General features: G+C 47.7%; 1 protein-coding gene across 1 annotated transcript in view; it reads left to right on the plus strand.

Annotated features, from left to right (window-relative positions):
- agbl2 (AGBL carboxypeptidase 2) overlaps positions 1–25340 on the plus strand; it is a 257815-nt gene that overhangs the window by 18319 nt on the left and 214156 nt on the right. The window contains exons 3-4 of the mRNA XM_059975339.1: positions 7982–8119; positions 22058–22243. Coding sequence (XP_059831322.1) covers positions 7982–8119; positions 22058–22243 — 324 coding nt within the window. The remainder of the gene's footprint in view (positions 1–7981; positions 8120–22057; positions 22244–25340) is intronic.

The raw sequence follows: 25340 nt of genomic DNA on the forward strand, positions 1-25340 counted from the left end.
CGACAGTGGGTAGGTTAGTCAGACGGTGCGGATGGGGATTGGAATCACTGAGGGAGTTGTCTTTCAAGGGTGGTTACATTGGTCAGACAGTGGGGATGGGGATTGGAGCTACAGAGCGAGATGAGTGTCGAGGGTTGCTATGTTGGTCAGACAGTGGGGTTAGGGATTGGAGTGCTGAGGGAGATGAGTTTTGAGGGTTGCTACGTTGGTCAGACGGTGGGGATGGGGATTGTAGCACTGAGGAAGATGAGTTTCGAGGGTGGGTATGTTGGTCAGACAGTGGGGACGTGGATTGGAGCCACTGAGGGAGATTTTTTTTGATGGTTGCTACATTGGTCTGACAGTGGGGACAGGGATTGGAGCCACAGAGGGAGATGAGTTTCGAGGGTTGCTACGTTGGTCAGACGGTGAGGACGGGGATTGTAGCAGAGACAGAGATGAGTGTCGAGTGTTGCTATGTTGTTCAGACAGTGGGGTTAGGGATTGGAGTGCTGAGGGAGATGAGTTTTGAGGGTTGCTACGATGGTCAGACGGTGGGGATAGGGATTGGAGCCACTGAGGGAGATGAGTGTCGAGGGTTGCTATGTTGGTCAGACAGTGGGGATAGGGATTGTAGCACAGAGGGAGATGAGTTTCGAGTGTTGCTATATTGGTCAGACAGTGGTGATGGGGATTGAAGTGCTGAGGGAGATGAGTTTTGAGCGTGGTTATGTTGGTCAAACAGTAGGGACGGGTATTGGAGCCACTGATGGATGCGAGTTTCGAGGGTGGGTATGTCGGTGAGATGGTGGGGATGGGGATTGGAGCCACTGAGGGAGATGAGTGTCGAGAGTTGCTACATTGGTCAGACTGTGGGGACAGGGATTGGAGCCACAGAGGGAGATGAGTTTCGAGGGTGCGTATGCTGGTCAGAAGATGCGATGGGGATTGGAGGCACAGAGGGTGGTGAGTTTTGAGGGTTGCAATGTTGGTCAGACAGTGGGGACAGGGATTGGAGCCACAGACGGAGATGATTGTCGAGGGTTGCTATGTTGTTTAGACAGTGGGGATAGGGATTGTAGCACAGAGGGAGATGAGTTTCGAGTGTTGCTATATTGGTCAGACAGTGGTGATGTGGATTGAAGTGCTGAGGGAGATGAGTTTTGAGCGTGGTTATGTTGGTCAAACAGTAGGGATGGGTATTGGAGCCACTGATGGATGCGAGTTTCAAGGGTGGGTATGTCGGTGAGATGGTGGGGATGGGGTTTGTAGCACAGAGGGAGATGAGTTTCGAGGGTGGGTATGTTGGTCAGACAATGAGGATGGGGATTGGAGCCACTGAGGGAGATGAGTCTCGAGGGTTGCTATGTTGGTCAGAAAGTGGGGACGGGTATTGGAGCCATTGAGGGATGCAAGTTTCGAGAGTGGGTAGGTTAGTCAGACGGTGCGGATGGGGATTGGAATCACTGAGGGAGTTGTCTTTCAAGGGTGGTTACGTTGGTCAGACAGTGGGGATGGGGATTGGAGCCACAGAGGGAGATGAGTGTCTAGGGTGGCTAGTTTGTTCAGACAGTGGGGTTAGGGATTGGTGCGCTGAGGGAGATGAGTTTTGAGGGTTGCTACGTTGGTCAGACGGTGGGGATGGGGATTGTATCACTGAGGGAGATGAGTTCCGAGGGTGGGTATGTTGGTCAGACAGTGGGGACGTGGATTGGAGCCACTGAGGGAGGTTTTTTTTTGATGGTTGCTATATTGGTCAGACAGTGGGGACAGGGATTGGAGCCACAGAGGGAGATGAGTTTTGAGGGTTGCTACGTTGGTCAGACGGTGAGGACGGGGATCGTAGCAGAGACAGAGATGAGTGTCGAGTGTTGCTATGTTGTTCAGACAGTGGGGTTAGGGATTGGAGTGCTGAGGGAGATGAGTTTTGAGGGTTGCTACGATGGTCAGACGGTGGGGATAGGGATTGGAGCCACTGAGGGAGATGAGTGTCGAGGGTTGCTATGTTGGTCAGACAGTGGGGATAGGGATTGTAGCACAGAGGGAGATGAGTTTCGAGTGTTGCTATATTGGTCAGACAGTGGTGATGGGGATTGAAGTGCTGAGGGAGATGAGTTTTGAGCGTGGTTATGTTGGTCAAACAGTAGGGACGGGTATTGGAGCCACTGATGGATGCGAGTTTCGAGGGTGGGTATGTCGGTGAGATGGTGGGGATGGGGATTGGAGCCACTGAGGGAGATGAGTGTCGAGAGTTGCTACATTGGTCAGACTGTGGGGACAGGGATTGGAGCCACAGAGGGAGATGAGTTTCGAGGGTGCGTATGCTGGTCAGAAGATGCGATGGGGATTGGAGGCACAGAGGGTGGTGAGTTTTGAGGGTTGCAATGTTGGTCAGACAGTGGGGACAGGGATTGGAGCCACAGACGGAGATGATTGTCGAGGGTTGCTATGTTGTTTAGACAGTGGGGTTCGGGATTGGAGTGCTGAGGGAGATGAGTTTCGACAGTGGTTATGTTGGTCCGACAGTGTGGACGGGAATTGGAGCCACAGAGTGAGATGAGTTTCGAGGGTTGCTATGTTGGTCAGACAGTGGGGATAGGGATTGTAGCACAGAGGGAGATGAGTGTTGAGGGTTGCTATGTTGTTTAGACAGTGGCGTTAGGGATTGGAGTGTTGAGGGAGACGAGTTTCGACAGTGGTTATGTTGGTCCGACAGTGTGGACGGGAATTGGAGCCACAGAGTGAGATGAGTTTCGAGGGTTGCTATGTTGGTCAGACAGTGGGGATGGGGATTGTAGCACAGAGGGAGATGAGTTTCGAGTGTTGCTATATTGGTCAGACAGTGGTGATGTGGATTGAAGTGCTGAGGGAGATGAGTTTTGAGCGTGGTTATGTTGGTCAAACAGTAGGGATGGGTATTGGAGCCACTGATGGATGCGAGTTTCAAGGGTGGGTATGTCGGTGAGATGGTGGGGATGGGGTTTGTAGCACAGAGGGAGATGAGTTTCGAGGGTGGGTATGTTGGTCAGACAATGAGGATGGGGATTGGAGCCACTGAGGGAGATGAGTCTCGAGGGTTGCTATGTTGGTCAGAAAGTGGGGACGGGTATTGGAGCCATTGAGGGATGCAAGTTTCGAGAGTGGGTAGGTTAGTCAGACGGTGCGGATGGGGATTGGAATCACTGAGGGAGTTGTCTTTCAAGGGTGGTTACGTTGGTCAGACAGTGGGGATGGGGATTGGAGCCACAGAGGGAGATGAGTGTCTAGGGTGGCTAGTTTGTTCAGACAGTGGGGTTAGGGATTGGTGCGCTGAGGGAGATGAGTTTTGAGGGTTGCTACGTTGGTCAGACGGTGGGGATGGGGATTGTATCACTGAGGGAGATGAGTTCCGAGGGTGGGTATGTTGGTCAGACAGTGGGGACGTGGATTGGAGCCACTGAGGGAGGTTTTTTTTTGATGGTTGCTATATTGGTCAGACAGTGGGGACAGGGATTGGAGCCACAGAGGGAGATGAGTTTTGAGGGTTGCTACGTTGGTCAGACGGTGAGGACGGGGATCGTAGCACAGAGTGTAATGAGTGTCGAGGGTGGGTATGTTCGTCAGGCAATGGGGATTGGGATTGGAGCCACTGAGGGAGATTTTTTTTGATGGTTGCTATATTGGTCAGACAGTGGGGACAGGGATTGGAGCCACAGAGGGAGATGAGTTTCGAGGGTCGTTATGTTGGTCAAACAGTGAGGACAGGGATTGTAGCGCAGAGGGAGATGAGTGTTGAGGCTTGCTCTGTTGTTCAGACAGTGGGGTTGGGGATTGAAATGCTGAGGCAGTTGGGTTTCGAGGGTGTGTATGTTTGTCAAAAAGTGGGGATTGTATTGGAGCCACTGTGGGATGCGAGTTTCGAGGGTGGGTATGTTGGTCAGACGGTGGGGATGGGGATTGTAGCACTGAGGGAGATGAGTGTCGAGGGTGGGTATGTTAGTGAGACGGTGGGGATGGGGATTGGAATCACTGAGGAGATGTCTTTCAAGGGTGGTTATGTTGGTCAGACAGTGCGAACGGGGATTGGAGCCACTGAGAGAGATGAGTGTCGCGGGTGGGTATGTTGTTCAGACGGTGGGGATAGGGATTGTAGCACTGAGGGAGATGAGTTTCGAGGGTGGGTATGTTGGTCAGACAGTGAGGACGGGGATTGTAGCACAGAGGGAGATGAGTGTTGAGGGTTGCTATGTTGTTTAGACAGTGGCGTTAGGGATTGGAGTGTTGAGGGAGACGAGTTTCGACAGTGGTTCAGTTGGTCAGACAGTGTGGACGGGAATTGGAGCCACAGAGGGAGATGAGTTTCGAGGGTTGCTATGTTGGGCAGTCAGTGGGGATAGGGATTGTAGCACAGAGGGAGATGAGTTTCGAGAGTTGCTATTTTGGTCAGACAGTGGGGATGGGGATTAAATTGCTGAGGGAAATGAGTTTTGAGCGTGGTTATGTTGGTCAAACAGTAGGGACGGGTATTGGAGTCACTGATGGATGCGAGTTTCGAGGGTGGGTATGTTGGTGAGATGGTGGGGATGGGGTTTGTAGCACAGAGGGAGATGAGTGTCGAGGGTGCGTATGCTGGTCAGAAGGTGCGATGGGGATTGGAGCCACAGACAGAGATGAGTTTCAAGGATTGCTACGTTGGTCAGACGGTGGGGATGTGGTTTGTAGCACAGACGGAGATGAGTGTCGAGGGTGGGTATGTTGGTCTGACAATGGGGATGGGGATTGGAGCCACAGAGGGAGGTGAGTTTCGAGGGTTGCTACGTTGGTCAGACGGTGGGGATGTGGTTTGTAGCACAGACGGATATGAGTGTCGAGGGTGGGTATGTTGGTCTGACAATGGGGATGGGGATTGGAGCCACAGAGGGAGGTGAGTTTCGAGGGTTGCTACGTTGGTCAGACGGTGGGAATGGGGATTGTAGCACAGACGGAGATGAGTGTTGAGGGTGGGTATGTTGGTCAGACAATGGGGATGGGGATTGGAGCAACTGAGGGAGATGAATTTTGATGGTTGCTACATTGGTCAGACAGTGGGTACAGGGATTGGAGCCACAGAGCGAGATGAGTTTCGAGGGTGCGTATGCTGGTCAGAAGGTGCGATGGGGATTGGAGGCACAGAGGGAGGTGAGTTTCGAGGGTTGCTACGTTGGTTAGACGGTGGGGACGGGGATTGTAGCTCAGAGGGAGATGAGTGTCGAGGGTGGGTATGTTGGTCAGACAATGGGGATGGGGATTGGCGCCACTGAGGGAGATGAATTTTGATGGTTGCTACATTGGTCAGACAGTGGGGACAGGGATTGGAGCCACAGACGGAGATGAGTGTCGAGGGTTGCTATGTTTAGACAGTGGGGTTAGGGATTGGAGTGCTGAGGGAGATGAGTTTTGAGGGTTGCTACATTGGTCAGATGGTGGGGATGGGGATTGTAGCACAGAGAGAGATGAGTTTCGAGGGTGGGTATGTTGGTCCGACAGTGTGGACGGGAATTGGAGCCACAGAGGGAGATGAGTTTCGAGGGTTGCTATGTTGGTCAGACAGTGGGGATAGGGATTGTAGCACAGAGGGAGATGAGTTTCGAGTGTTGCTATATTGGTCAGACAGTGGGGATGGGGATTAAATTGCTGAGGGGAATGAGTTTTGAGCGTGGTTATGTTGGTCAAACAGTAGGGACGGGTATTGGAGCCACTGATGGATGCGAGTTTCGAGGGTGGGTATGTTGGTCAGATGGTGGGCATGTGGTTTGTAGCACAGAGGGAGATGAGTTTCGAGGGTGGGTATGTTGGTCAGACAATGGGGATGGGGATTGGAGCCACTGTGGGAGATGAGTGTCGAGGGTTGCTATGTTGGTCAGACAGTGCGGTTAGGGATTGGAGTGCTGAGGGAGATGAGTTTTGAGGGTTGCTACGTTGGTCAGACGGTGAGGACGGGGATTGTAGCTCAGAGGGAGATGAGTGTCGAGGGTGGGTATGTTGGTCAGACAATTGGGATGGGGATTGGATCCACTGAGGGAGATGAATTTTGATGGTTGCTACATTGGTCAGACAGTGGGGACAGGGATTGGCGCCACAGAGGGAGATGAGTTTCGAGGGTGCGTATGCTGGTCAGAAGGTGCGATGGGGATTGGAGCCACTGAGGGAGATGAGTTTCGAGGGTGGGTATGTTGGTCAGTCAGTGAGTACGGGGGTTGTAGCACAGAGGGAGATGAGCGTTGAGGGTTGCTCTGTTGTTCAGACAGTGGGGTTGGGGTTAGGAATGCTGAGGGAGATGAGTTTCAAGGGTGGTTATGTTGCTCAGACAGTGAGGACGGGGATTGTAGCACAGAGGGAGATGAGCGTTGAGGGTTGCTCTGTTGTTCAGACAGTGGGGATGGGGATTGGAGCCTCTGAGGGAGATGAGTTTCGGGGGTTGCTATGTTGGTCAGAAAGTGGTGTTGGGCATTGGAATGCTGAGGGAGCTGGGTTTCGAGGGTGGCTGTGTTGGTCAGACGGTGGGGATGTGGATTGGAATCACTGAGTGAGATGTCTTTCAAGGGTGGTTATGTTGGTCAGACAGTGGGGATGGGTATTGGAGCCACTGAGGGAGATTAGTTTCGAGGGTTGCTCTGTTGGTCAGACAGTGGGGTTGTGGATTGGAGTGCTGAGGGAGGTGAGTTTCGAGGGTTGCTCTGTTGGTCAGACAGTGGGGTTGGGGATTGGAGTGCTGAGGGAGGTGAGTCTCGAGGGTGGGTATGTTGGTCAGACGGTGTGGACGGGGATTGGAGTGCTGAGGGAGATGAGTTTCGAGGGTTGCTCTGTTGGTCAGACAGTGGGGTTGGGGATTGGAGTCGTTGTGGGAGATGATTTTTGAGGTTTGGTTCATCGCTCAGACAGAGAGAACAGGGACAGGAGCCACTGTGGGAGGCGATTTGTTCGGCTGGGGAAAAGAGTTGTGCCTGGTGCTGGTTAAGGGAAGAGGGAAGATGGAAGCATGGTAGAGCCGTCTGCACAATAGCCAGCTCTCAACATCAGTAGTGTAGTGAAGGACAGTTACAGTTAAAGTTGAGTGCAAATAGCGGAGTGGGCAAGAGGACATATTGCCACTGGCAGATGTCATCTTCTTCAGTAGTTTCTCTGACAGTCATCCCCCCACCCGCATCACCCATGATACAGTCACAGCCACGGGCACAGACATCCCCTGAGGAAAGATCCCTCCTCCCACCCATACACATCTTCTCTTGTGAATGAATGCTGAGAGTCTCCATTGAGGATTTTACATTCCCCCCTCCTCTTACAGACTTTTTCCTGTGCACTCCTTTCCTATATTGGCAGAGCGAGCTGCCCTGACCCTCCCCCACTGACATCCCACTCCTCTCCCTGAGAGGAGAAAAAGACAATCACAAAAACATGGAACTGAACTTGCCTGAGATAAGCTGGGTTTACTTCCCTGGAGTGGAGGAGGCTGAGGGGCAGCCTGTATGAAATAGATGAGATGATAAGGCATAGACAAAGCAGAGGGGGTATCAAAAATAAGAAGGCACATGCTTAAAATGAGAGGGAGTTTTGAACAGAATTGGGGGAGTTTTTTACTTGCACAGATAGAACTTGCCTCCAGAGGGGATAGAATCAGATACAATCTCTATATTTTAGAGGCATTTGAATAAGCAAGTGCTAGTGTAGACATAGTGGGCCAAAGAACCTGTTTCTAGGCTGTACATCTCTTTGACCCTGTGAAACAGGCTCCTGATTCAGGGTCTTAAGCCAGCACACTTACTGCTTCTCAAATCCAAGTGCTTCGGAGGTTTTCCACTGGAGACCCGGACCCCACCCATCACCTCAGGATATCTTCTCTGCTTAGACTGCATCCTCCCCATTCTGATCATGTCCTCGCCTACGCGCACACGGTACCACCTACAGTCGCTCCTTCAGAGAGGCTCCACTCAAGTCCCACAGGCTTCAGATGGTCAAGAGAGTCATTGACTGTTGCTCTGGTCAGACTGCAGGGGCACCTACTCCAGGTTGATGAAAGTGCAGAGCTGGCAACAGGAGGGGACCCCTTCCTCAAACCCGAACTTCCTCGAGCCCAGCGATGGCAGCAGCATCACTAACAAGGAGCAACCCCAGCCACCAAACTGTGAGTGTGGAGCAGGGAGGTGGGGAGCTGGACTATGAACACAGTGGCAGGGGAGTCGAGGAGTGTACGGGGGGCGGGGTGTCACTGAGTTCGGGAATTGCCGGGGGTGGGGACAGTGAGTGTGAGATGAATGTTTCTGTTTGAACGTGTTGGGTATTGTGCATCTTCAGGGCTGAGGTGAGGTCAGTGTGTGTGCATTTGTGTGTGGGTGCTGTCTCAGGCATGGTACGTAGGTGCGTAGGATGCACGAGAGTGTCAGTGAGCTGAGAAAGCGTCACTGCAGTTGGTGAAAGTGCCAGTGAGTGCGTGGGTCAGTCAGTCAGTCAGTGTGTGTGTCAGAGAGTGTGCAGTATGTGGGCGTGTCAGTGTTAGTAGGTGTATCAGTGTGTGTAATAGTGTGTATGATGAGTGAGTGAGGTATTAACAAAGTCACTCAGCTCCTCACCTCACCTCATTACTACCTTGGTCCAAACATGAACTCCAGAAGAGGCAGAGGCAGAGCGAAGAAGGGTGGGGGGGGGGGGTGGTGGCTTTGCTAGTCGGGGAAAATACTACAGCAGTGCTTCAGCAGGACAGATTAGGGGTCTTGTCTACTGAGTCCATATGGGTGGAGCTGAGAAACAGGAAAGGTATGACCACATTAATGGGGTTGTATTATAGACCACCCAATAGTCAGCGAGAATTGGAGGAGCAAATCTGCAGAGAGGTAGCAGACAACTGCAGGAGACAGAAAGTTGTGATTGTAGGGAATTTTAATTTTCCACACATTAATTGGGACTCCCATACTGTTAAAGGTCTTGATGGGTTAGAGTTTGTGAAATGTGTTCAGTAAAGTTTTCTAAATCAATATATAGATGTACTAACTAGGGAGGATGCAATATTAGATCTCCAGTTAGGAAATGAGTTAAGGCAGCTGATGGAAGTGTGTGTAGGGGAACACTTTGGTTCCAGTGATCATAACGTCATTAGTTTCAACTTGATCATGGATAAAGATAGATCTAGTCCTCGGGTTGAAGTACTAAACTGGAAAAAGGCCAAATTTGAAGAAATGAGAAAGGATCTAAAACACATAGATTGGGACAGGTTGTTCTCTGGCAAGGATGTGATTGGTAAGTGGAAGACCTTCAAAGGAGAAATTTTGAGAGTGTAGAGTTTATATGTTCCTGTCAGGGTTAAAAGCAAAATGAATAAGAATAGGGAACCTTGGTTCTTGAGGGATATTGGAACTCTGATAGAGAAGAAGAGAGAGAGAGATGTATAACATGTATAGACAACAGGGAGGAAATAAGATGCTTGAGGAGTATAAAAAGAGTAAGAAAATACTTAAGAAAGAAATCAGGAGGGCTAAAAGAAGACATTAGGTTGCTTTAGGAGTAAGGATGAAGAATAATCCTAAGAGCTTTTACAGGTATATTAATAGCAAAAGGATAGTAAGGGATAAAATTGGTCCTCTTGAAGATCAGAGTGGTTGGCTATGTTTGGAGCCAAAAGAAATGGGAGAGATATTAAATGGGTTTTTTGCATCTGTATTTACTAAGGAAACTGGAATGGAGTCTATGGAAACAAGGCAAACAAGTAGGGAGGTCATGGAACTTATACAGATTAAAGAGGAGGAGGTGCTTGCTGTCTTGAGGCAAATCAGAGTAGATAAGTCCCCAGGACCTGACAGGCTATTCCCTTGGACCTTGAATGAGACTAGTATTGAAATTTCAGGGGCCCTGGCAGAAATATTTAAAATGTCGATATCCACGGGTCAGGTGCCGGAGGATTGGAGGATAGCTCATGTAGTTCCGTTGTTTAAAAAAGGCTCAAAAAGTAAGCCAGAAAATTATAGGCCGGTAAGTTTGACATCGGTAGTAGGTAAATTATCAGAAGGAATACTAAGAGATAGGATCAACAAGTATTTGGATAGATGGAGACTTATTAGAAAAAGTCAGCATGGCTTTGTGCGTGATAGGTCATGTTTAACCAATCTATTAAAGTTTTTCGAGGAAGTTACCAGGAAAGTGGATGAAGAGAAGGCAGTGGATGTTGTATACATGGACTTCAGTAAGGCCTTTGACAAAGTCCCGCATGGGAGGTTAGCTAGGAAGATTCAGTCACTAGGTATACATGGAGAGGTAGTAAATTGGGTGAGACATTGGCTCAATGGAAGAAGCCAGAGAGTGGTAGTGGAGGATTGCTTCTTTGACTGGAGGCCTGTGACTAGTGGTGTGCCACAAGGATCAGTGCTGGGTCCATTGTTATTTGTCATCTATATCAATGATCTGGATGATAATGTGGCAAATTGGATACAAAGATTGGAGGTGTAGTGGACAGTGAGGAAGGTTTTCAAAGCTTGCAGAGGGATTTGGACCAGCTGGAGGAAGGGCTGAAAAATGGCAGATGGAGTTTAATGTGGACAAGTGTGAGGTATTGCATTTCGGAAGGTCAAACCAAGGTAGAACATACAAGGTAAATGGTAGGACACTGAGGAGTGCAGTGGAACAGAGGGATCTGGGAGTACAGATACATAATTCCCTAAAAGTGGTGTCACAGGTGGATAGGGTTGTCAAGAGAGCTTTTGGTACATTGGCCTTTATAAATCAAAGTATTGAGTATAAGAGTTGGAATGTAATGGTGAGGTTGTATGAGACATTGGTGAGACTGAATTTGGAGTATTGCGTGCAGTTTTGGTCACCTAATTACAGAAAGGATATTAATAAGGTTGAAAGAGTGCAGAGAAGGTTTACAAGGATGTTGCTGAATAGGTTAGGACTTTATTCCCTGGAGCGTAGGAGAATGAGAGGTGATTTGATAGAGGTGTATAAAATTATGATGGGTGTAGATAGAGTGAATGCAAGCAGGCTTTTTCCACTGAGGCTAGGGGAGAAAAAAACCAGAGGTCATTGGTTAAGGGTGAAGGGGGAAAAGTTTAAAGGGAACATTGGGGGGGCTTCTTCACGCAGAGAGTGGTGGGAATGTGGAATGAGCTGCCAGATGAAGTGGTGAATGCAGGCTCACTTTTGACATTTAAGAAAAACTTGGACAGGTATATGGATGAGAGGGGTTTGAGATATGGCCCAGGTGCAGGTCAGTGGGACTAGGCAGAAAAATGGTTCGGCACAGCCAAGAAGGGTCCATAAGGCCTGTTTCTGTGCTGTAATGTTCTATGGTTCTATGGTTCCAAGTGAAATGAGAGTAACTGCCCCAAGGCAGAAATTAATGAAGTGAACTCCTGGTAGGCAAAAGAGATTCTTCAACAATAACAGCAAAGTCAGCTTGATGAAATGGAACATTGCACTCAATAGCAGAAATCCGCACAAGAGGGCGCAGCACCACAGGACAGCCACCTCCACTGTGTGTAGAAAGCAAGTGACAGCTGACAAAGGAGAGACTGAACAACCAAAAGACACAACTGCTAACCCCAGCTATCAGTTACTATTGTCCATACAATGCACCGGAATATGTGGATCCCAGATCAGCCTCTACAGCCACCTGAGGACCCACCAATAAACAACCCTTAAGGAGAACATCATACTCAACTCTAGTGAACACACTACTACAATTACTTGATGGAGTGTGGAATCATGGAGCCCTGCCTCAACTGGAGTCAGGTGGAAAATACTCCACTGGTTGGAATTGAGCTCAACACAAAGGCGGTGGTAGTTGGAGGTCAATCATCACAGCGGCAGCATGGTTCTGCAGGAGTCCCTCAAGGCCAGTGTCCTCGGCTCTTTTATCAATGGTAAGGTCAGAGACGGGCATGTCCACTGTTGATGCCCCACATTCTCCACCATTCCACTCCTCAGGTGATGAAGCAGTCCACACCCTAATGTAGGAGAATCTGCTCCATATCCAGGCCTAGGCTGATAGGTGACGTCACATTCACACTACACAAGTCCCGGGGAATGATGATATCCAACCCTCGTCCGCTGACCTTGACCCCTGTTTCTATCATTGATAGTGTGGGATTCAATATCCTGGGGAATCTCACTCCCTGACATTGACCAGTGTTTCTATCACTGATAGTGTGGGATTCAATATCCTGGGGAATCTCACTCCCTGACATTGACCAGTGTTTCTATCACTGATAGTGTGGGATTCAATATCCTGGGGAATCTCACTCCCTGACATTGACCAATGTTTCTATCACTAATAGTGGGGGATTCAATATCCTGGGGAATCTCACTCCCTGACATTGACCAGTGTTTCTATCACTGATAGTGTGGGATTCAATATCCTGGGGAATCTCACTCCCTGACATTGACCAGTGTTTCTATCACTGATAGTGGGGGATTCAATATCCTGGGGAATCTCACTCCCTGACAGTGACCCGTGTTTCTATCACTGATAGTGGGGGATTCAATATCCTGGGAAATCTCACCCCTGACAGTGACTCGTGTTTCTATTACTGATAGTGGGGGATTCAATATCCTGGGGAATCTCACTCCCTGACAGTGACCCGTGTTTCTATCACTGATAGTGGGGGATTCAATATCCTGGGGAATCTCACTCCCTGACATTGACCAGTGTTTCTATCACTGATAGTGGGGGATTCAATATCCTGGGGAATCTCACTCCCTGACAGTGACTCGTGTTTCTATCACTGATAGTGGGGGATTCAATATCCTGGGGAATCTCACTCCCTGACATTGACCAGTGTTTCTATCACTGATAGTGGGGGATTCAATATCCTGGGGAATCTCACTCCCTGACAGTGACTCGTGTTTCTATCACTGATAGTGGGGGATTCAATATCCTGGGAAATCTCACTCCCTGACATTGACCAGTGTTTCTATCACTGGTAGTGGGGGATTCAATATCCTGGGGAATCTCACTCCCTGACATTGACCAGTGTTTCTATCACTGATAGTGGGGGATTCAATATACTGGGGAATCTCACTCCCTGACATTGACCAGTGTTTCTATCACTGATAGTGTGGGATTCAATATCCTGGGGAATCTCACTCCCTGACATTGACCAGTGTTTCTATCACTGATAGTGGGGGATTCAATATCCTGGGGAATCTCACTCCCTGACAGTGACCCGTGTTTCTATCACTGATAGTGGGGGATTCAATATCCTGGGAAATCTCACCCCTGACAGTGACTCATGTTTCTATCACTGATAGTGGGGGATTCAATATCCTGGGGAATCTCACTCCCTGACAGTGACCCGTGTTTCTATCACTGATAGTGGGGGATTCAATATCCTGGGAAATCTCACCCCTGACAGTGACTCGTGTTTCTATCACTGATAGTGGGGGATTCAATATCCTGGGGAACCTCACCCCTGACATTGACCAATGTTTCTATCACTGATAGTGGGGGATTCAATATCCTGGGAAATCTCACCCCTGACAGTGACTCGTGTTTCTATCACTGATAGTGGGGGATTCAATATCCTGGGAAATCTCACCCCTGACAGTGACTCGTGTTTCTATCACTGATCGTGAGGGATTCAATATCCTGGGAAATCTCACTCCCTGACATTGACCAGTGTTTCTATCACTGATAGTGGGGGATTCAATATCCTGGGAAATCTCACCCCTGACAGTGACTCGTGTTTCTATCACTGATAGTGGGGGATTCAATATCCTGGGGAATCTCACTCCCTGACATTGACCCGTGTTTCTATCACTGATAGTGGGGGATTCAATATCCTGGGGAATCTCACCCCTGACAGTGACTCGTGTTTCTATTACTGATCGTGAGGGATTCAATATCCTGGGGAATCTCACTCCCTGACATTGACCAGTGTTTCTATCACTGATAGTGGGGGATTCAATATCCTGGGGAATCTCACCCCTGACAGTGACTCGTGTTTCTATCACTGATAGTGGGGGATTCAATATCCTGGGGAATCTCACTCCCTGACATTGACCAATGTTTCTATCACTGGTAGTGGGGGATTCAATATCCTGGGGAATCTCACTCCCTGACATTGACCCGTGTTTCTATCACTGATCGTGAGGGATTCAATATCCTGGGAAATCTCACCCCTGACAGTGACTCGTGTTTCTATCACTGATAGTGGGGGATTCAATATCCTGGGGAATCTCACCCCTGACAGTGACCCGTGTTTCTATCACTGATAGTGGGGGATTCAATATCCTGGGGAATCTTACTCCCTGACATTGACCAATGTTTCTATCACTGGTAGTGGGGGATTCAATATCCTGGGGAATCTCACTCCCTGACAGTGACCCGTGTTTCTATCACTGATAGTGTGGGATTCAATATCCTGGGGAATCTCACTCCCTGACATTGACCAATGTTTCTATCACTGATAGTAAGGGATTCAATATCCTGGGAAATCTCACCCCTGACAGTGACTCGTGTTTCTATCACTGATAGTGGGGGATTCAATATCCTGGGAAATCTCACCCCTGACAGTGACTCGTGTTTCTATCACTGATAGTGGGGGATTCAATATCCTGGGAAATCTCACCCCTGACAGTGACTCGTGTTTCTATCACTGATAGTGGGGGATTCAATATCCTGGGGAATCTCACTCCCTGACAGTGACCCGTGTTTCTATCACTGATAGTGGGGGATTCAATATCCTGGGGAATCTCACTCCCTGACATTGACCAGTGTTTCTATCACTGATAGTGGGGGATTCAATATCCTGGGGAATCTCACTCCCTGACAGTGACTCGTGTTTCTATCACTGATAGTGGGGGATTCAATATCCTGGGAAATCTCACTCCCTGACATTGACCAGTGTTTCTATCACTGGTAGTGGGGGATTCAATATCCTGGGGAATCTCACTCCCTGACATTGACCAGTGTTTCTATCACTGATAGTGTGTGATTCAATATCCTGGGGAATCTCACTCCCTGACATTGACCAGTGTTTCTATCACTGATAGTGGGGGATTCAATATCCTGGGGAATCTCACTCCCTGACATTGAGCAGTGTTTCTATCACTGATAGTGGGGGATTCAATATACTGGGGAATCTCACTCCCTGACATTGACCAGTGTTTCTATCACTGATAGTGTGGGATTCAATATCCTGGGGAATCTCACTCCCTGACATTGACCAGTGTTTCTATCACTGATAGTGGGGGATTCAATATCCTGGGGAATCTCACTCCCTGACAGTGACCCGTGTTTCTATCACTGATAGTGGGGGATTCAATATCCTGGGAAATCTCACCCCTGACAGTGACTCATGTTTCTATCACTGATAGTGGGGGATTCAATATCCTGGGGAATCTCACTCCCTGACAGTGACCCGTGTTTCTATCACTGATAGTGGGGGATTCAATATCCTGGGAAATCTCACTCCCTGACAGTGACTCGTGTTTCTATCACTGATAGTGGGGGATTCAATATCCTGGGGAACCTCACCCCTGACATTGACCAATGTTTCTATCACTGATAGTGGGGGATTCAATATCCTGGGAAATCTCACCCCTGACAGTGACTCGTGTTTCTATCACTGATAGTGGGGGATTCAATATCCTGGGAAATCTCACCCCTGACAGTGACTCGTGTTTCTATCACTGATCGTGAGGGATTCAATATCCTGGGAAATCTCACTCCCTGACATTGACCAGTGTTTCTATCACTGATAGTGGGGGATTCAATATCCTGGGAAATCTCACCCCTGACTGTGACTCGTGTTTCTATCACTGATAGTGGGGGATTCAATATCCTGGGGAATCTCACTCCCTGACATTGACCCGTGTTTCTATCACTGATAGTGGGGGATTCAATATCCTGGGGAATCTCACCCCTGACAGTGACTCGTGTTTCTATTACTGATCGTGAGGGATTCAATATCCTGGGGAATCTCACTCCCTGACATTGACCAGTGTTTCTATCACTGATAGTGGGGGATTCAATATCCTGGGGAATCTCACCCCTGACAGTGACTCGTGTTTCTATCACTGATAGTGGGGGATTCAATATCCTGGGGAATCTCACTCCCTGACATTGACCAATGTTTCTATCACTGGTAGTGGGGGATTCAATATCCTGGGGAATCTCACTCCCTGACATTGACCCGTGTTTCTATCACTGATCGTGAGGGATTCAATATCCTGGGAAATCTCACCCCTGACAGTGACTCGTGTTTCTATCACTGATAGTGGGGGATTCAATATCCTGGGGAATCTCACCCCTGACAGTGACCCGTGTTTCTATCACTGATAGTGGGGGATTCAATATCCTGGGGAATCTCACTCCCTGACATTGACCAATGTTTCTATCACTGGTAGTGGGGGATTCAATATCCTGGGGAATCTCACTCCCTGACAGTGACCCGTGTTTCTATCACTGATAGTGTGGGATTCAATATCCTGGGGAATCTCACTCCCTGACATTGACCAATGTTTCTATCACTGATAGTAAGGGATTCAATATCCTGGGAAATCTCACCCCTGACAGTGACTCGTGTTTCTATCACTGATAGTGGGGGATTCAATATCCTGGGAAATCTCACCCCTGACAGTGACTCGTGTTTCTATCACTGATAGTGGGGGATTCAATATCCTGGGAAATCTCACCCCTGACAGTGACTCGTGTTTCTATCACTGATAGTGGGGGATTCAATATCCTGGGGAATCTCACTCCCTGACATTGACCAATGTTTCTATCACTGGTAGTGGGGGATTCAATATCCTGGGGAATCTCACTCCCTGACAGTGACCCGTGTTTCTATCACTGATAGTGTGGGATTCAATATCCTGGGGAATCTCACTCCCTGACATTGACCAATGTTTCTATCACTGATAGTGGGGGATTCAATATCCTGTGGAATCTCACTCCCTGACAGTGACTCGTGTTTCTATCACTGATAGTGGGGGATTCAATATCCTGGGGAATCTCACTCCCTGACAGTGACCCGTGTTTCTATCACTGATAGTGTGGGATTCAATATCCTGGGGAATCTCACTCCCTGACATTGACCAATGTTTCTATCACTGATAGTAAGGGATTCAATATCCTGGGAAATCTCACGCCTGACAGTGACTCGTGTTTCTATCACTGATAGTGGGGGATTCAATATCCTGGGGAATCTCACTCCCTGACATTGACCCGTGTTTCTATCACTGATAGTGGGGGATTCAATATCCTGGGGAATCTCACCCCTGACAGTGACTCGTGTTTCTATTACTGATCGTGAGGGATTCAATATCCTGGGGAATCTCACTCCCTGACATTGACCAGTGTTTCTATCACTGATAGTGGGGGATTCAATATCCTGGGGAATCTCACCCCTGACAGTGACTCGTGTTTCTATCACTGATAGTGGGGGATTCAATATCCTGGGGAATCTCACTCCCTGACATTGACCAATGTTTCTATCACTGGTAGTGGGGGATTCAATATCCTGGGGAATCTCACTCCCTGACATTGACCCGTGTTTCTATCACTGATCGTGAGGGATTCAATATCCTGGGAAATCTCACCCCTGACAGTGACTCGTGTTTCTATCACTGATAGTGGGGGATTCAATATCCTGGGGAATCTCACCCCTGACAGTGACCCGTGTTTCTATCACTGATAGTGGGGGATTCAATATCCTGGGGAATCTCACTCCCTGACATTGACCAATGTTTCTATCACTGGTAGTGGGGGATTCAATATCCTGGGGAATCTCACTCCCTGACAGTGACCCGTGTTTCTATCACTGATAGTGTGGGATTCAATATCCTGGGGAATCTCACTCCCTGACATTGACCAATGTTTCTATCACTGATAGTAAGGGATTCAATATCCTGGGAAATCTCACCCCTGACAGTGACTCGTGTTTCTATCACTGATAGTGGGGGATTCAATATCCTGGGAAATCTCACCCCTGACAGTGACTCGTGTTTCTATCACTGATAGTGGGGGATTCAATATCCTGGGAAATCTCACCCCTGACAGTGACTCGTGTTTCTATCACTGATAGTGGGGGATTCAATATCCTGGGGAATCTCACTCCCTGACAGTGACCCGTGTTTCTATCACTGATAGTGGGGGATTCAATATCCTGGGGAATCTCACTCCCTGACATTGACCAGTGTTTCTATCACTGATAGTGGGGGATTCAATATCCTGGGGAATCTCACTCCCTGACAGTGACTCGTGTTTCTATCACTGATAGTGGGGGATTCAATATCCTGGGAAATCTCACCCCCTGACATTGACCAGTGTTTCTATCACTGGTAGTGGGGGATTCAATATCCTGGGGAATCTCACTCCCTGACATTGACCAGTGTTTCTATCACTGATAGTGTGGGATTCAATATCCTGGGGAATCTCACTCCCTGACATTGACCAGTGTTTCTATCACTGATAGTGGGGGATTCAATATCCTGGGAAATCTCACCCCCTGACAGTGACTCGTGTTTCTATCACTGATAGTGTGTGATTCAATATCCTGGGGAATCTCACTCCCTGACATTGACCAGTGTTTCTATCACTGATAGTGGGGGATTCAATATCCTGGGGAATCTCACTCCCTGACAGTGACCAGTGTTTCTATCACTGATAGTGGGGGATTCAATATCCTGGGAAATCTCACCCCTGACAGTGACTCATGTTTCTATCACTGATAGTGGGGGATTCAATATCCTGGGGAATCTCACTCCCTGACAGTGACCCGTGTTTCTATCACTGATAGTGGGGGATTCAATATCCTGGGAAATCTCACTCCCTGACAGTGACTCGTGTTTCTATCACTGATAGTGTGGGATTCAATATCCTGGGGAACCTCACCCCTGACATTGACCAATGTTTCTATCACTGATAGTGGGGGATTCAATATCCTGGGAAATCTCACCCCTGACAGTGACTCGTGTTTCTATCACTGATAGTGGGGGATTCAATATCCTGGGAAATCTCACCCCTGACAGTGACTCGTGTTTCTATCACTGATCGTGAGGGATTCAATATCCTGGGAAATCTCACTCCCTGACATTGACCAGTGTTTCTATCACTGATAGTGGGGGATTCAATATCCTGGGGAATCTCACTCCCTGACATTGACCCGTGTTTCTATCACTGATAGTGGGGGATTCAATATCCTGGGGAATCTCACCCCTGACAGTGACTCGTGTTTCTATTACTGATCGTGAGGGATTCAATATCCTGGGGAATCTCACTCCCTGACATTGACCAGTGTTTCTATCACTGATAGTGGGGGATTCAATATCCTGGGGAATCTCACCCCTGACAGTGACTCGTGTTTCTATCACTGATAGTGGGGGATTCAATATCCTGGGGAATCTCACTCCCTGACATTGACCAATGTTTCTATCACTGGTAGTGGGGGATTCAATATCCTGGGGAATCTCACTCCCTGACATTGACCCGTGTTTCTATCACTGATCGTGAGGGATTCAATATCCTGGGAAATCTCACCCCTGACAGTGACTCGTGTTTCTATCACTGATCGTGAGGGATTCAATATCCTGGGGAATCTCACCCCTGACAGTGACCCGTGTTTCTATCACTGATAGTGTGGGATTCAATATCCTGGGGAATCTCACTCCCTGACATTGACCAATGTTTCTATCACTGATAGTGGGGGATTCAATATCCTGTGGAATCTCACTCCCTGACAGTGACTCGTGTTTCTATCACTGATAGTGGGGGATTCAATATCCTGGGAAATCTCACCCCTGACAGTGACTCGTGTTTCTATCACTGATAGTGGGGGATTCAATATCCTGGGGAATCTCACTCCCTGACATTGACCAGTGTTTCTATCACTGGTAGTGGGGGATTCAATATCCTGGGGAATCTCACTCCCTGACAGTGACCCGTGTTTCTATCACTGATAGTGGGGGATTCAATATCCTGGGGAATCTCACTCCCTGACATTGACCAGTGTTTCTATCACTGATAGTGGGGGATTCAATATCCTGGGAAATCTCACTCCCTGACATTGACCAGTGTTTCTATCACTGATAGTGGGGGATCAAAATATCCTGGGGGATCTCACTCCCTGACATTGACCAATGTTTCTATCACTGATAGTAAGGGATTCAATATCCTGGGAAATCTCACCCCTGACAGTGACTCGTGTTTCTATCACTGATAGTGAGGGATTCAATATCCTGGGGAATCTCACTCCCTGACATTGACCAATGTTTCTATCACTGGTAGTGGGGGATTCAATATCCTGGGGAATCTCATTCCCTGACATTGACCAGTGTTTCTATCACTGATAGTGTGGGATTCAATATCCTGTGGAATCTCACTCCCTGACAGTGACTCGTGTTTCTATCACTGATAGTGGGGGATTCAATATCCTGGGAAATCTCACCCCTGACAGTGACTCGTGTTTCTATCACTGATAGTGGGGGATTCAATATCCTGGGGAATCTCACTCCCTGACATTGACCAGTGTTTCTATCACTGGTAGTGGGGGATTCAATATCCTGGGGAATCTCACTCCCTGACAGTGACCCGTGTTTCTATCACTGATAGTGGGGGATTCAATATCCTGGGGAATCTCACTCCCTGACATTGACCAGTGTTTCTATCACTGATAGTGGGGGATTCAATATCCTGGGAAATCTCACTCCCTGACATTGACCAGTGTTTCTATCACTGATAGTGGGGGATCAAAATATCCTGGGGGATCTCACTCCCTGACATTGACCAATGTTTCTATCACTGATAGTAAGGGATTCAATATCCTGGGAAATCTCACCCCTGACAGTGACTCGTGTTTCTATCACTGATAGTGAGGGATTCAATATCCTGGGGAATCTCACTCCCTGACATTGACCAATGTTTCTATCACTGGTAGTGGGGGATTCAATATCCTGGGGAATCTCATTCCCTGACATTGACCAGTGTTTCTATCACTGATAGTGAGGGATTCAATATCCTGGGAAATCTCACCCCTGACAGTGACTCGTGTTTCTACTGGTAGTGGGGGATTCAATATCCTGGGGAATCTCACTCCCTGACATTGACCCGTGTTTCTATCACTGATAGTGTGGGATTCAATATCCTGGGGTATCTCACTCCCTGACATTGACCCGTGTTTCTATCACTGATAGTGGGGGATTCAATATCCTGGGGAATCTCACTCCCTGACATTGACCAGTGTTTCTATCACTGATAGTGGGGGATTCAATATCCTGGGGAATCTCACTCCCTGACATTGACCAGTGTTTCTATCACTGATAGCGGGGGATTCAATATCCTGGGGAATCTCACTCCCTGACATTGACCCGTGTTTCTATCTCCACTTGCCTGAATAAGTGCAGCTTCAACAATACCCAAGAACCTTGACAGCGTACAGGGTGTAACAGCCTGTGTGACGGACACCCCAACCACAACCATTCACTCACTTTACCACCGATGGACAGTACAATAGTTTGTACCACCTAAAGGATGCGTTGTCCTCGGACAACAGCTTCCAAACCCACCACCTCTACCAGCTGGAAGGACAAGGTCAGCAAACTCTTACCTGGAAATTTCCAACTGACCCGCACAGCATCTAGGCTCGGAAATCTATCCCGCACTATGAGTTTTCTTCACTGTCACTGGTTAAAAATCCTGCTGGAACTCTCTGCCTGACAGCACGGTGGGTACATGGAAACCTCTTGAAGGTATCTCAGCACTATCTTCTCAGGGGCTCCTAGGGATGGGCCATTAAATGCTCGTTCAGCCTGCACACACAGCCCTTTGACTGGGATGTTTATGAAAGGTTTTACACAGAACTATGACATGTAGTGCACAATTAGATGGTTCCAGGTAAATATATTTTCCAGCACCTACAGTGTGTGTGTGTGTGTGTGTGTGTGTGTGTGTGTGTGTGTGTGTGTGTGTGTGTGTGTGTGTGTGTGTGTGTACGCGTTACATGCAGATGGTTTGGTAACCTGTATTTGTCATGTGTGTGTTGTGACCCCGTGAACATTAGATGTCTCTGTCACTATTAGAACAGTTGGTCCCAAAGTATGAGTCTAGTGATGTCTTCCTTTACAACCTGTTCAGATTCTTTCATCAATGAGTACCCGTTGTTACGGACAAGGCAGCTGGTGTTTGACTACCATGCTGGGAGGCATGTCCCCCGTTTGCGGGAACCACACAATCTCTACACCATGGCTGGAAGAGGCTCCATACTTCTCCCTCGCTGGCCAATAGAGTGCGAGGTCATCGGGGAGAAAATGCACCACATTGGTAAGTGCCCAGCGGTGGAGAGAGAGGTCAGACCTAGGGGAGGGGCAAGAGGAGTAGGGGAGAGAAACTATGAGTGACTCAGAGGAGAGGGTGTTTGGTGTCTGATACAGGGGCAAGGTTCGTGGTCTGATCTAGGAAGGGTGAGGAGAGGGGTCTGACACAGGAGAGACCATGACATAGGAGCAGAATTTGGCCATTCAGCCCACTGAGTCTGCTCCGCCATTCCATCATGGCTGATCCCAGATCCCGCTCAACCCCATACACCTGCCTTCTCGCCATATCCTTTGATCCCTGAACGATAAGGAAACAATCACCTTCTGCCAAAAATTTACACACGGAAACGGCTCTACTGCAGTCTGTGACAGATTCACTAATCTCTGGCTAAAATCATTCCTCCTTACCTCTGTTCTAAAAGGTCACCCCTCAATTTTTGAGGCTGTGCCCTCTAGTTCTGGATACCCCCATCACAGGAAACTTCCTCTTCACATCCACCCTATTTCATCCTTTCAACATTCAATAGGTTTCAATGTGATCCCCTTGCATTCTTCTAAATTCCAGTGAGTACAGGCCCAAAGCTACCAAATACACCTCATGTTAACCCCTTCATTCCTAGAATAATCCTCATGCACCTCCTCTGGACTATCTCCGATGACAACACATCCTTTCTGAGATATGGGGCCCAAAACTGTTGACAATTCTCCAAGTGTGGCCTGACCAGTGTCTTGTAAAGGCTCAACATTATCTCCTTGCTTTTATATTTTAGGTCTTTATTTGTTGGAGCGTAGAAGATTGAGGGGGGACTTGATAGGGGTATTCAAAATTATGAGTGGGATAGATAGAGATGACATGTATAGGCTTTTTCCATTGAGAGTAGGGGAGATTCAAACAAGAGGACATGAGTTGAGAGTTAAGTGGCAAAAGTTTAGGGGTAACACGAGGGGGAACTTCTTTACTCAGAGTGGTAGCTGTGTGGAACGAGCTTCCAGTAGAAGTGGTAGAGGCAGGTTCGATTTTGTCATTTAAAAAAAAATTGGATAGGTATATGGACAGGAAAGGAATGGAGGGTTATGGGCTGAGTGCAGATAGGTGGGACTAAGTGAGAGTAAGTGTTTGGCACGGTAGAAGGGCTGAGATGGCCTGTTTCTGTGCTGTAGTTGTTATATGGTTATGGTTATTTTCTATTCCCCTTGAAATAAATGCTAACATTGCTTTTGCCTTCTTTACCACAGACTCAACCTGTACATTAACCTTCTTGCACGAGGACAGCTAAGTCCTTCTGCACCTCTGATGTTTGACACTTCTCCCCTTTTAGATAATACTCTGCACTATTGCTCCTTTTTACTAAAATGTATTATCATACATTTCCCAGTACTGTATTCCATCTGCCCCTTCTTTACCCGTTCTTCCAATTTGTCTAAGTCCTGCTACAATCGCATTGCTTCCTCAGCACTACCTATTCCTCCACCTATCTACGTTTCATCCGCAAACTTTGCCACAAAGTTATCAATTCCATTATCTAAATTATTGACAAACGACATGAAAGATAACAGTCCCAATACTGACCCCTGAGGAATACCGCTAGTCACTGGCAACCAACCCGAAAAGACCCTCTTTATTCCCACTCACTGCCTCCTGCCAGTCAGTATCACTGTCCATGCCAGTATGTTTCCTGTAATGCCATAGGAATTTATTTTGTTAAGCAGCCTCATGTGGCACCTTATCAAATGCCTTCCTAAAATCCAAGTAAATAAATAACATCCACTGCCTCTATTTTGTCCACCCTGCTTGTTACTTCCTCGAAGAACTCTAACAGATTTGTCAAGCAAGATTTCCCTTTTCAGAAAACATGCTAACTTTGACTTATTTTGTCATTAGTCTCCAAGTACCCCAAAACCTCATCCTTAATAATGGACTCCAACACTTTCCCAACCACTGAGGTTAGGCTAGCTGGCCTATAATTTCCTTCATTTCGTCTTCCTCCCTTCTTAAAGAGTGGAGTGACATCTGCCGTCTTCCAGTTCTCCAGAACCATGCCAGAATCAAGTGATTCTTGAAAGATCATGACCAAAACAACTGTTATCTCTTCAGCAACCTCTCTCAGGACTCTGGGATGTAGTCTTTGTCTTTGTCCCCCATTGCCACCTCACCAGTATCATTTTCCAGTGGTCCAATATCAACTCTCACCTCCTTTTACTCTTTATATAACTGAAAATACTATTAATATCCTGCTTTATATTATTGGCTAGTCTGCCCTCATATTTCACCTTTCCCCTTCTTATAACCTTTTTAGTTGCCTTTTGCTAGGTTTTGAAAGCTTTCCAATCATCCACCTTCCCACTCACTTTTGCTACATTATATGCTCTTTCCTAAGCTTTTATGTAGTCCTTAACTTCCTTTGTCAGCCACGGTTGCCTGCCCCTGCCATTTGAGAACAATTTCTTCTGTGGGACATATCTATCCTGTGCCTTGTGAATTATTTCCGGAAACTTCAGCCACCTCTGCTCCAAAGTCATCCCTGCCAGAATCCTCCTCCAATCCACCTGGGCAAGCTCCTCTCTCATGCCTCTGTAATTCCGTTTATTCCTTTGCGATTCTGATACATGTGAGTTATGCTTCTCCCTCTCAAATTGTAGTATGAATTCAATCATACATATGAATACATATGAATTCAATCATACATATGAATTCAATCATGAATTCAATCACTGCCTCCCAAGGGTTCCTTTACATTCAGCTCCCTAATAAGATCTGGGTTATTACACAACACCCAAGCTAAGATAGCCTTTCCCCAAGCAGGCTCAAGCACAAGCTGCTCTAAAAAGCCAACTTGTAGGCATTCAAGAAATTCCCTCTCCTGCGATCTAACACCAACCTGATTTTCCCAATCCCCTTGCATATTGAATTCCCCCACAATTGTGACATTACCTTTATTACATGCCCTTTTCAGCTCCCTTTGCAATCTCAACCCCACATCTTGGCTACTATTTGGAGGCCTCTATATGATTCCCATAATGGTTTTTTTTCACCTGTCACATACACGAAACCCTGTAACAGTATCAGCAACAATAGAACACACCTGGAGTCTCGTTTTGCTGTT

The sequence above is a fragment of the Hypanus sabinus genome, chromosome 7 (assembly GCF_030144855.1).
Source record: "Hypanus sabinus isolate sHypSab1 chromosome 7, sHypSab1.hap1, whole genome shotgun sequence".
NCBI classification, from domain to species: Eukaryota; Metazoa; Chordata; class Chondrichthyes; order Myliobatiformes; family Dasyatidae; genus Hypanus; species Hypanus sabinus.